This window comes from Pelophylax lessonae (assembly GCF_965119305.1).
Source record: "Pelophylax lessonae genome assembly, chromosome: 13".
Classification (NCBI taxonomy): Eukaryota; Metazoa; Chordata; class Amphibia; order Anura; family Ranidae; genus Pelophylax; species Pelophylax lessonae.
The window spans coordinates 96,513,299-96,527,204 of NC_138780.1; the positions used below are offsets into that span (position 1 = coordinate 96,513,299).

The 13,906-nt window shown below is 44.0% G+C and overlaps 1 protein-coding gene across 3 annotated transcripts in view; it reads right to left on the reverse strand.

The window, feature by feature from the left end:
* The window catches only part of AP4S1 (adaptor related protein complex 4 subunit sigma 1), a 116,284-nt gene that overhangs the window by 28,131 nt on the left and 74,247 nt on the right, over window positions 1-13,906 (reverse strand). For 2 of the 3 annotated variants that reach the window (XM_082275753.1, XM_082275755.1), the window contains exons 3-4: window positions 11,086-11,172; window positions 6,424-6,496 (exon numbers count right to left, since the gene is read on the reverse strand). In XM_082275753.1, coding sequence (XP_082131879.1) covers window positions 6,424-6,496; window positions 11,086-11,172 — 160 coding nt within the window. The remainder of the gene's footprint in view (window positions 1-6,423; window positions 6,497-11,085; window positions 11,173-13,906) is intronic. The other variant, XM_082275754.1, reaches the window with a different exon arrangement.

The window sequence follows — 13,906 nt, forward strand, 5'->3', positions numbered from 1 at the left end:
CTGATCCTATTGATTGACCAGAGCATCCTCTTGGAAAGCTAAAGGATCCCTGGATCTGGAGAACAACTGAGTAACTGGGGGAAATAATGGTGGATAAGGATCAGGATTTCCTGGTAGATCTAAGCTTATTAGTAGCATGCAATCCCAAGCTGCAGTTTCCAAAGCAAGCAAAATAACTTCTTGTATTAAAAGAGGCATGGACTGCAGAGGGAGACAGAATTTTGCCCCTGTACAAATCATTAGTAAGACCTCATTTAGAATATGCAGTTTACTTTTGGGCACCAGCTCACAAAAAGGATATTGGGGAACTGGAGAAAGTGCAGAGAAGAGCAACCAAACTGAAACGAGGCATGGAGGAGCTCAGCTATGAGGAAAGATTAGAGGAACTGAATTTATTCTCTCGAGAAGAGGAGATTAAGAGAGGATATGATCAACGTGTATAAATACATAAGTGGTCCATATAGTGAACTTGGTGTTCATTTTTTTTCACTTTAAGGTCATCACAGTGGGGCACTTCCTCACAGTAACAGCTGTGAAAATGTGGAATAGACTCCCTCGGGAGCTGGTTCTAACCAGCTCAGTAGATTGTGGATTCTTTCCTAAATGCACAATGTATAACTGGATACAAATATTTATAGTAAAGTTGATCCAGGGAATAGCGGATTGTCTTTTGGGGGATCAAGAAGGTTTTTTTTCCCCACTGGAACAAACTGAATCATGCTTTATTGGGGTTTTTTTGCCTTCCTCTGTATAAAATGTGGCTAAAGGATTGTGTACATGGAGGTTTTTGATTTGTGTATGCTTTGTTTTTTTGCGATATGATGCAATTGTTTGCGATACGGCACTGTGTTACCTTAGCTGACAATTGCGCCGTCGTGCAACTCAGTACCCGAATAAAATTTATGTACTTTTTTTCCCACAAATAGAGCTTACTTTTGGGGGTATCTGATCAGATCTGCGGTTTTTATTTTTTGCACTATAAACAAAAAAAATAAGATTGAGAATTATAAAAAAAAATATATATTTTTTACTTTCTGTTGTAAAATACATTCAATAAAAAATGTAAAAAAAACACCTTTCTTCATAAATTTAGGCCAATACGTATTGCTAAAATGATTGGATTGCAGAAAAGTTATAGCGTCTACAATCTATGGGATAATTTTATGGATTTTTTTTTACTAGTAATGGCGGCAATCAGAGATTTATAATGGGACTGCAACATTGCGGTGGAAAAATCGGACACTTTTGGGGACCAGTGACACCAATACAGGGATCAGTGCTAAAAAATATGCACTCTCACTGTACTAATGACACTGGCAGGTAAGGGGTTAAATGTGTTCCTAGGGAGTGCTTTCTAATTGTGTGGGGGTGCTTTAACTGTGGGAAGACAGAGATGCTTAGCAGAAACACAGGATCTCTGTCTTCCTTACTAACAGAACTGCGATCTGCCTATGTAAACAATCTGTGTTTCCCAGCAGACAGTAGGTGTGGGCGTGCGTGCCGCAAACCTGGAAGTGCAAAATCATGTACCTTGATTTTGGGCAAAGGAGCCGCAGCCCCACAGTAAATGTACATGGGGCAGTCGGCAAGAAGTTAATGTAAGCTACTGCCGTAGCATTGCCCGATTGAATTCTGGTGAGTTAACCTAGTAGATGAGAGGTCCAATGTTGAAGGAATTTCAGAATATTGATCAGGAGATAAGCTTCCTCCAAAAGTGAGAGTAACAGAGAATACTTTGTTGTAAATTTTTTTATTTTTTTTGTCTTCTGTCTCTCATGTGGGGATTTCCCTTAATGTACTGCCCCATAGACGAACCATAAAGTGAGAGGAAATCCTTCCACAGTAAGGGAATCCCTGGTTATAACCAAGGACATCCGAACTAGTGTTCCCATTGGAAAATTACCTTTCTATTCCTGTTCTGGTGGCAGTACAACATCTGGGTTATTTTTATTTTACTTTCATTTTTGGTGATAGTAAAAAAAGAGGGTGGATCCCTCTATCAGGAGCACAGACAACAATAAAAACCTGACATGTGTGCTAATCTATCTTCATTCTGTCCAAAACTAAAGAAACATTTTGCCTTTACTTTTATACTTTAAATTTAGGAGATATATTACAGGACTGAGACTCCTTGTGTTTCTTAAAAACAAAGTCCAATTCTCAGCCGAGAATGCATGGAATCTTCATATAATCAGGCATAGTAGCTAAAAACGTCTTTCTTGATAAAAAAAAAAAGGAGGAAGAGGACATCCCTGAGAAGGGCAGTGACTCTGGTAGGACACAGGGGTTTGGGCTTTTGGTGGCAGGACATCTAGGAATGAGTGGTTAGAAGATCACAAGCTGGCAAGGCCCACAAGATCACCCTTTCATGTGTGTTATCTTCCATAGTAAGTGAGGGATTCCAACAAGGGATATTTACAAGACACTTATAGAGTCTGAACTAGTCACTAGAGGCAGCAGGGAACCTGATCACTTCCCAGTGGATCAGGGTGCTAAAGTAGCTGAACAGAAGTCGGGAGTGAGTAAGCGGGTTTGAGCATGTAGTCTATAATAGCACCCATGCACAGTACAAACAACCAGGTTGTGGGGTGCTCTGCCTTTAGGTACCCCTATAGTGATACAGTTGCAATGGGTGAGTCCCCTAGCAGTGCTAGACACTTTTTGCTGGTAGGTTCTGGAACTTCTGTACCTGCACAAAGCAGGTTAGCGCCTTGAGGTCCAGAATTAGACGCACCTTGCCCTCCTTCCTGGGAACCATAAATCGGTTTGAATAGAAACCTTGAAGGAGTTCTGACATCGGAACCGGAACAATCACTCCTTGAAGTACCAAGTCTTGCGCTGCCCCATAGAGATTCTTTAAGCGATCTGGGGATAAGGGAAGAACCTTTCCGGTGGATATGATCAAAATTCGATCTTGTAGCCAGAGCGAATGACTTTGTGGGCCCACTTGTCCTGAATCAAGAAGGTCCATGGGTCCAGAAAACAGCGAAGACGTCCCCCACCACCGATACGGGTGAGGGCGCCCCTTCATGCGGAGGAGTTCTTGTCCACAGGCCTGGCAGACCCTACCATTGGTTTGCCCGACCAAGCCTTCTTAGAACCCCCATTGGAAGCCCTATAGGGTTTAGATTCCTTGTCTTAAGATCCTGAGGGACAAAAAGGCCGCTCGTGAGCAGAAAAGGAAGGTCCCCATCTGCAATGGGACTCCTTACCCTTAGAAGCCTGAGGCCCCCCCCCATGTGGCCTTTGATGTCATCTAAGGAAGCTCCAAACAGGCAATCCCCCACGAATGGAAGATCGGACAAGGTCTTCTTAGAAGCCTGGTTTGCAGACCAACACTTCAGCCAGATAACAGGACTACTGCTGAGACAGACAGTCTAGAAAGCAGGGGAGCGGCATCCAAAGAGGTGTCACAGACGAATTGTAGCCCTTGGACAAACTGATCTGCCAGCTCCACTAAGGCAGAAGGGAGCTGTTTCTCCTCCAGATCCCGGCAGAAAACTTTTGCCCATTCAGCCATAGCTTGTGACACAAGGGTGATAGTAAACACTGGCCTAATTTCCGAACCCAGCCACAGTGAACATATGGCAGGTCAAGGCCTCCGACGGCCTGTCAGCTGGATCTGAGAAGACTGGGGACTCTTCTACTGGTACTACAGTGGTTTATTCAACCTGGAAACCGGTAAGTTCAATACAGGTGGTACCATCCATTTTTTAAGGAGGGACTCCTCATAAGGGTACCACGTTGCAAAGGTGCGTTTTGGGGACCCCCACTGTTTGGAGACAATGTCATCAAAGAAGCAGAGAAAGGGGAAAACCCTCGCAGCTTTGGAGGACCTGTGGGTGGCAAAAGTGACCTGTGCCTCTGATGCTGCGTTAGCTGCATCTTCCATATGTAAGGTTTCCTGCACCGACACAATCAGTGCATCCACTAGCGCCTTCTAATGTGCGACTAGAAGAACAGAGGAATCATCCTCACTATCTGAGCACGCAGGGTGCGTGGACGCAAACCCCAAAGGGTAGGCTAGCAGCCGCAGGAGCCGAATCAGACCCTGGATCTGATGAGGCAGAGGAAGCAGGTGAAGGCGGGGGATGCTTTTTATTAGCCCAGGAACAAATCCACTTTGGACACCAAGGACCCCAGGACCGCCATCAGTGCAGCCAGTTGCAGGGCCCCGGCAGCCTCTGAGAGGGGATCAGGTGGTGAAAAATTCTTCAGTGACTCCATGAATGAAGAGGGGGAACCACACAACAAAGTGTTAAAACACTGTAAGGGACACCCCACCGCGCTGTCTGCACCACAAGGCTTAGCACAGCACTACCGCTGTATAGCAGCAAGAGGGAGAGATAAACCCACCATGCACTCAAAACCACCGGTCAGCTCACAGCAGCTCTCTGCACACCACGCAGTTATTAGTAAGAGTAATATCTCTATATCCGCACTAGAGACAGAGGAAGGGCTTCCCACCGCCGAATCACCACCTATCTGAACTCCAAAAACATGGTCGCTGCTATTTTCAATGGGAAACCATAGGACAATGGCCGCCAAGGCTACACAAACATGGCCTCCAAACTGTAGCAAACAAGGCTACAAGAAAATGGTAGCGCCACGTGGCTCCGGGGGGTCCCAGGGTCAGGAAAAAAATGATCCCAACAGGGAGGGGGGGCCTCCACTAGGCCCATCCACCTCGAGGAGCGATCGATCGGTGACAGGCGGCGCCCTCCTCCCCCACCTCCATTGCCAGTGCAGCACACCATTTAACCCAAAAAAGGTACATCCGCCCTGAAGGGGGAGGGGGGTAGGAGGAGGGAGTGTATGAGCAGATGGGGGGCACAGGCCGCAATAGACCACCGAGCTGGGGGGAGAGGAGACGCGGACTGGGAGGGAGGGGATCCTGGGGGTCCGACCATTCCAGGAAGGGGCCCACGTCCACCCCAAAACCCTCCAGGGGTAGAGAGGGGACAGCTACTTACCAGGGTGGGCACCACTCTGGACAGGACACTGCTTCATCAGAATGTGGGTGCTGTCGGCCAGGAGGAAAGGCTGAGACTCAGGCCGAAGCCAGTTTGTATGCGCCCTCGCAAGACTTTTAACTCGCAGGCCAGCCCCCGCCCAGTGGGGCTAAGTCCCGGCCAACCTAGCGCCGAGCTGTGGACTGCACACGCTCGCTGGCCAGTGTCCTACTCCTGTAGGGGCAGCATTACCCCACGGTCATAAAGATGAAGAGCTGTGTCCGTCAATGAATGAAAGCGAAATAAGGATTTTTGTACTTACCGTAAAATCCATTTCTCTGAGTTCGTTGACAGACACAGCACCCACCCCTCTAAGGAGTTTAAATACTTCTGATACTGCTTGTTACTGAACTGAAGACCTACAGCAGAGAGGGGGATGTATACCAGCTAAGACTTCCCATAGGCGTAGCCAAGCCTTTTTTCTGCCTAATGCCATACTCCTGTAGGGGGCGGATATAACCCTATTGTTCTGAATATGGAGTGCTTTGTCCGTCAATGAACTCTGAGAAATGGATTCTACGGTAAGTACAAAAAATCCTATTTTTGTTCCGGGTCTGGGGGTGCTCACGCACGCCAGCAGTGACAGCCTCCCGCTGCGATTGGACACAGTGGGAGCCAATCAGCAGTTCCGGCAGATCCGCCGATCGTTCCTGAGGCAGACAGAACAGCGGTCTGCCAATGTAAATAAGGCGGATCGCCATTCTTTGACAGGAGAAGACAGAGATCTAATGTTTCTGCTAAGCAGGAACACAGATTTCTGTCTTCTTACAGTACAAGCACCCCCACACGGTTATAAAGCACCCCCTAGGGACACATTTAACCCTTTGATTGCCCCTGATGTTAACCCCTCCCCTGCCTGTCAAAAGTGTCACTGATTTGTCCACTGTAATGTCACAGTCCCGCTATAAATCGCTGATTCCCGACCTTAGTAGTAAAAAAAAAAAAAATCAATAAAAATTCCATAAAAATATCCCATAGTTTGTAGACACTATAATAATTTACTCTTTTTGGGATTTTTTTTTTAACCAAAATAATGTAGCAGAATACATATTGGCCTAAATTGTTGAAGAAATTTGATTTTTTTACTTTTTTTTTTATTTGGTATTTATAGCAAAAAGTAAAAAATATTGTATTTTTTTTTTTTTTCCAAAATTGTCTTTTTTTGTTTACAGTGATCAAATACCACCAAAATAAAGCTCTATTTATGGGGAAAAAGACATAAAGACATACATTTTATTTGGGTACATTGTCGCACAACCGTGCAATTGTTAAAGTAACGCAGTGCCGTATTACAAAAAATGGTCTGGTCATGAAGGGGGTAAAACCTTCCGGGGCTGGAGTTGTTAAAGGAAAATCTAATTTTTGATACTGATTCTAATAACCTTTTCAACAATTCTCTTTCCCTTTATACTTACCACTCTGCTGAAATATTTGTCCAAAACTTCCACAAAATTATGAATAAGCTCAAAAACTGCCATCTCGTTCTGCAACAAAAAAGAAAAACCAGGCACTTTTGAGATTTAAGCCTGCTGTAATAATATACTAACAGGACATAACACATTACACTGGAGCACCAAATTACTCAGATAGCATAATATGCCACAAACCTTTAACACATAAACAAGAAAAATAACAGAAATCGTACCTTATCTGTTAATTCCATATCTTGGTGTACAGTGAAGGACACAGGTGGAATATCTATACACCATGGGATATAGGAGTGTAACTTCAGGTGATTTGGCAATGACAAACCTTTAAAGGACATGGCCCCTGGTTGCCTCCTTTATAACCCTACTGCACCTTGTGAGTCCTCAGATTTGTAGCTAGCAATGGAGAGAAAACCAAGGAATGTAGTAAAGGACGATGGCCTAAGCCCTGTACTGTACTCCAAGATATTGAATTTACAGGTAAGTCAAAATTCCTCTTTTCCTAATTGTACAGTACAGGACACAGACAGAATATTAATTCACCATGTGACATCCCAAAGCAATAGATGGGAAGTGTGGGCAACAAGGGGGCAAACAGAACTGTGTCATCAGGCCCAAGGGTCAAAAGAAACTGCAAGAACCTTGCAGCCACAAGTTGCATCAGAAGAAGATTGTAAGTCCACCTGTTAAAACATTGAAAAGGTATGAACAGAAGACCAGATGGTGAATTTACACAACTGGGTTACAGAGGCTTGGTGCCAAAATGCCCAGGAAACTCCCACTGATTTTTTGCCATGGGCACGTAGAAAGCACAGGAGGAGATTTTTCCATGAGAATGTAAGCCCTTGCAATCAGATTTCGTATCCATTGTGCAATGGTGGACTTTGAAGCAGGGTGTCCCTTGTGAGGTCCAGAAAAGAGGACAAACAGGGAATCCACCGTTTTGAATGGATCAATAGTTTTGAAGTATGCACTAATTAATGGCTCTGACTAAGTTCAGGCACTGTAGAGATATTTCCTTTGCATGTTTAGGATCAAGACACAAGGATGGGTTGGAATCCGCAGACCAACTTTGGGAGCAAGGATGAGCTAGGACATAAGACAACCTTGTCACTGTGAAGTATGTGGAAAGACTCTTTACAGGAAAGGTCTGCCATTTCAGAAAAAACATCTAGCACACATGATAGTGACCATAAAAGGCTGCTTTGCATGAGAGAACTTCTAGAGGAATATCCCTGATAGAGCTCCACAAGGTAGTTTTTGCAAGGCAGTTTGCTGTTGAATCTGGAGGCTAGCATGTCCATGTTTGGAATCCCCCATTTTTGTCATATTAGTTTGAAAACATCTGGATGAAAACTACATTCCCCTTTAACTAAGCAATGACAGCTGAGACAATCTTCTTTCCAGCCTCCCACTGCTCGGATGTGGACTGCAGAGATCCCTGGATCGTGAGTTTTTGTTCAAAAGATGGTCTGATTTGCTTTCTTTGAGGAAGTCAAGCTCCTACTGCCTCCTCGATGCTTAATGTAAGCCATTATCGTACCATTGTCTGGCCTCATCCTGATTAGGTGCCTCTTCAGATTGGGGGTCCTTTTATGTATGGCTAGCCTGACTGCTCTGCACTCCAAGATGTTGATGGGAAACTGAACTTCCCTCAATGACCATGTGCCTTGGGACCAGTACCAACTGGAACACTTCTCCCCAACCTTGCATCTGTTGTGTTAACATTTAAATGGATGTCCACAGATGTTTTGCATTCTCCTTGTCACAGAGAGGCAGCAACTGACCTTGTGGATTCCATGCAAAATTTTGGAGACTGAAGGAATAGAAAGAGTAAAATCCTTTAAATCGGTCTTGTGGCGGTACTGGCACAATGACTCCATGGACCAAGAGGTGGAATTCTGATAATATAGTGAAAATATATGTCTTTGTCCAGTTTTTGGTTTATTTAAAAGATTGAAGTGGTTATAACGTTTTTAACTCTATTTTGTACCTCTTTGAAACCACTGATTGAACCCACAGGTCTGTGACATCTGTGACCCAAAGAGACAAATTATAAAATAATTCCCCCCACTTTTAGGAGAGAGGGAGCCCCTTAATTGTAAAGAGGGCTTTGGGGAACTTTGAAGAAGGCTTAGTGACCTTGATGGGCAAAGCCTTGTGTAAAAAGGAAGGGCTAAACTTAGGTTTTTACGTTGAAGCCTGGTTAAAGCAGACAAGTGCTCTGGATTTAGTGGAGCTACAGGGCTTCTAAAGGGAGTGGTTTTGGGATCTTCCACTGTGTAATTAAAACCTTCCCACCTGTGACCTCTTTAATGAATTGGTCAAATGACTCACCAAACAGACATCCGCCTTGGAAAGACATATGCTTAAGGTGTCTTTTGCAGAAAACTTCAGCCATGAGATTCTGCACATGTGAATAGAAATTAGAGCTTTGCCTCATGACACATTTTAAAGCATTGATACAGAAAAGCAGAGCAGAAGGCAGCTGCCCTAATTGCTATGTAACAGCATAATCCTGAAATACAGGGTCAAGTTGGTTATTCCTTGTCCTAGTCCAGTAAGCTGCAGTTTGACATATTGAAATTGCATCTCAAACTTTTTATCAGCAGAATCTCTGAAAGAAATACATTTTTCAATAGGAAACATGAGATGTTTGTTTAGGACAGAGACGGCAGGATCAACTACAAGAACAGACCAGTAGAGATATTGGGGGAGAGTGAAAATGTTTTCAGGAGAGACCCAGTCATCATAGACTACACATTCTATTTGTTCATGGAAAGGAAAAGTTTTGCAGGCTTTTGTAGACCTTATTGTATCCAAGGGGTATAGCAAAACATAGAGAGATAGTTTGTGCAATGGCAGGGCTTTTGCAGAGGCAACAAGCTTATAAATGTTAGCAATCATGTTGCGTGAAGCTCCCTCTTCAATATAATGAAAATCTTCCTCCAATACTGCCTGAATATTCCCTTTATTCCCTTCTGCGTCTGGGTCCTCTACAACTGCCATATAGGGATCTGACTCAAGTTGAAACATGGAAGTAGAAGAAGATGCATAGCGTTTGTGGGGTCTGGACTGAGATGGCTGTATTAAAACCTTAATCTATTAGAGGAAATGTAACAGATTCAGAGAATTCTGGTTTAGTCAAATAAGCCATTGGTCGCATTCCTTAAATACAGCTAAAATCAGATACTGAGACTGGTCTTAGATTCAGTTCTTGCCCTGATGTAAGGGACCCATCATCAGTCCAAGGCTGAGTGTTGTGGGCTTTCAGGAGAGCAAATGTTCGCCTGTGATTAAACTGTTAGTGTTATTTGTTTTTTTCATAAGTGTGTTGGGAAATACATTTTGCTTTGTTTGCTCTGTGCAAAGCCCTTCTGTTTGCACCTTACCTTAAGCCCTCATTCGCATTGAACATGGCTTTGAAATCGTGTGACTTCATCTGAAATCGTACGATTTCAAAGCCACATTTTAGTGCAGCTTCGGGTACAACTTGAAAGACATCTGTGTGGCTTCATGCACAGATGTCTATTGAGGTCACACCTGAAATCACCAAAAGTAATACAGGAACTAGTTTTGCAAATTGGTGCGGTGTCACACAGATTGGAACTGTGCCATTGCCGGCAATAGTGCGCGACTTGTCAACGTATGACAAATCGATCCAACGAGAGAATGAGAACAAGGGCTTAGGCCCATTTACGCTTGCAGCAAGAACTGCTGCTCCTTTGTGGCTTTTCAGTGGTGTTTAACACATGGTGAGGAGGTAACATGTCCTTATTGCCTATTTAAACCCTCCGCGCCCCGTCCATTGGATGCAGTTGCAGCACGGCCCCACTCAACTAAATGGGTTGCGTTTGTAGGGAGGTAGTGCCCACCAAACACAACAGGGTTATAATTCCTGCTGTGACCATGAATCAAAGCACCGCATCAGTGGTGTGTGGTACCTGTGGTATGTGTACACCCTTGGCTGCTGCCTTTGCAGCTTGGGGGGGGGTGTAAAAACGCAGCTCAGCTGCCTTTTTTACTGCTCCCCAACCACAAGTGTAAAATGGCGCCTTAAAACCAGTTATAAATTGGTGCAAAGACAAACAGAAATCATTGCCCCAGGGACTTTAATGAGTAACACAATATACGTGATTTTCCATGGTCCACTATATAATGGTAAAGATTTTTTGCAAATATTCTCTTCTGTGCTTTTCCTGAAGAAGTTAGCTTTAATTGCCACCGACTTCTCACTTCAATTGTAATTATGTTGTCTACTTATGTATTTTTCATATTTTGTATGTTTATATGACTTTTTTTAAATGTATGTTACACCAATGGTTTAGAGTAATAAAACTGCTTTATATATCTTTTAAAACTATTTTTACTTTGTTTTTTTGTGTTGGGGTGCAATGATTTATTTTTGTGTTTGTATAATACGGAACTGACCCCCGCATGCCAGCCTCTTTTATGTATTATGAATTGGTGCATTTGCCATAACTGTTGATTTATCAATTCACAAATCACTTTGGATATGGATAGTGTTTCACTGTATTCTTACCTGATAGTGACAAACATTTAGTGCAAAAGCAGGAAGAATAAAGCAGAATAAGAATACTTGGCATTGAAAAAACAAATTTGCTTTGTAGACAGCTTTTCCTTACCTCAGACTCATCTACTCCAACCACAATGAAAAGTGCTGCATACTGACGGTAAACCAGTTTGAAGTCTTTATACTCTATAAAGGAGCACTGGAAAAACAAAATAGGATTATTACATTAAAACATGTATCCGTTTCTGGCTTAGCTGTTATTTGAACAGGTGAAAACTTGTGAATAATGACAAGGCTATGGTGCTATATAAACCACTACATGTTAAATGGAGCTGAAGGGATGCGGACCAAATATTTAAATTGGTTTTAAAGCTTCAAGGTTTTTTTTTACATTAAAACATTAGGATAAAAAAACCTTCTGTGTTTAGGGTCCCTCCCAGCCCCACTTATACTTACCCGGGCCCAACGGCTCTCTCCTTCCTCACAGGGCAGATTGATAGCAGCTTCTGCTATGGTCAATTAAATCATTTGATGAGGGAGCGAAGGGCGGGGCGCAGCCCCACTGTCTGTGTCTATAGACACAGCCAGAAGGGCTTGGAAGCGAGCCTGCCAGGTACGCCTTTCCCTAAAAAGCGGTTTGCTGGGGAGGGGGGGGGGGGGGGGAGAGGGGGAAGCAGGAGCGCCAGTGAGGGACCTAAAAAGAGGGTGATTGGGGCTTCTCTATGCAAAACCATTTCACAGAGCAGGTAAGTGTGACATGTTTGTTTTAATTGTACAATCAGATTACATAGTATATGGCCATCTTTACCACTTGCCAACCGCAGTTTTACTGCGGCAAGGTGGCTCGGCTGCGCGAACTGACGTAACTGTACGTCGGTCGCGCCCGCCCTGTCCCCGCGATGTTCTGATTCGGTTCAGAACCGATCAGTCATCAGGTCCAGGCCAATGATTTTTGGCCTGGACCTGGTGATCGGTTCTGACCAATTGCAGAACGTCCTGTGGCTGTGTAATGTAAACACATGCAGAGGAAATGATGCAATCTTCTCTCCTTGAGCCCTTTTCAGTTCCAGTGTAAGAAGAGAGAGCATAAACTGTGAGTTCAGAAGCACTACACTGACACCTGTACACATAGGCACACATTTAACCCCCGGATCACCCCCCAGTTAACCCTTTCAGTCCCTGTCACAGTGCACACTATATACAGTATACAGATGATTTACTTATCACTGCATTAGTATCACTTGTGACTTCAGTTAGTGTGAAAGACAGTTAGTTGTAGTTAGAGGTAGTCCCAGATAGGAGATATATGGCGGATACCCTAAACCTAATCAAGATTTACCTCCTGATCAGCCCCAGTTAACCCCTTCATTGCCCTGTCACAGTGTTACTATTACAGTGTACAGATATTTTTTCTGATCACTGTATTAGCGTCACATGTCACAGGGGACATCAGTTAGCATTAACGTTAGTTAGCGTCAATACAGGATAGCGTCAGATTACCCGCTGCATATTTAGTAATACATTTTAACCCTTTGCTTGCCAGTGACACACACACACACGCTAAACACCTCCATTACTAGTATAGTGTCTGAACGGATCAATATCTTTGATCTGATCAGAACTATACTAGTGTCCCCAACAGTTTAGTATAGTGTTCCTAAAACGCAGCGTTAGCAGGATCGGCACTGACACCTGGCAACACCTGCATTTAGCCCCTCTGCCCCCTCCCAAGAAGCGCAGAATCAGCAGATTACTTTCACTTCCAAATACACAGCACACTAAACCGCAGCGTTAGCAGAGTCAGCCCTGATCTCTGCTAGCTCTAGCAGTTCCATTTTTGGTAGCGGTTCAAACAGTTCTTGACAACCAGGTTCTTTTTTTACCTGTGAGTCACATTAAGTACCTATAAATTTATTAGCCAAAATGTCCAAATAGAGGTACACTAGTAAGGAGGCCTACACGATGCTGAGCATGACAGATGAGAGCGATGGGGAAGCCTCAGTCTGTCAGAATCAGACTCAGAATTCAAACCTGTAGTGAGCATCGTCACGCTGACAGATAGCTCTGACGACGGAGTAGTAGTCCCTGCTAAGGTCAGGCATACCCACCCCTGTTCTTCTGTTGCTGAGGTGCAACAATTGCAGGGTTCCCGTATGCAGCAGAGTGTTGGTACTAGTGCCGCTCAACCTTCTGGTGAACTGGCAAGCACCAGCGGCCTAGTACATCCTGGTCATAGTCAAACCAGCACTGCAGTAACACTTGGGGACGTGGCAACTCTCATAAGTGCAGTTCAAGATGGTGCGGTGGGTAGCATAAGTAGTGTCCTGCAGCCACCAATAAGTCGAAGACAGGCCGTAGAGCCCATAGTGTCCTTCCTGATGCGTTTGCAAATCCTGATTGGGAGCCCACCACTTCTGCAGCGCCCAAAGCAATTTATATGCCGATCAATTAATCGCCGCAAATCCAATTTTTACCATTGCCAGAGAATTCACTGTTTCTAAATTTAAAGCCTTTTAGGGCCTATCCCTCCTCATAGGCATTACTAAGAAGAGTGAGTTGCGGTCATATTGGTCCACTGACCCAATTCATCATACGCCCGTGTTCTCTGCTGCCATGGCCAGGACTAGAGCTGCACGATTCTGGCTAAAATGAGAATCACAATTTTTTTGCTTAGAATAAAGATCACGATTCTCTCACGATTCTCGGCGCAACATCATCTTTTACATTATATAAAAAAACAATTGGGCTAACTTGTATTTTTCCCCCAAAAAACTGCGTTTGAAAGACTTCTGCACAAATACCGTGTGACATAAAAGATTGCAATGATCGCCATTTTATTCTCTAGAGCAGTGGTTCTTAACCTTGTTGGAGGTACTGAACCCCACCAGTTTCATGTGCGCATTCACCGAACCCTTCTTAATTGAAAAAATAAA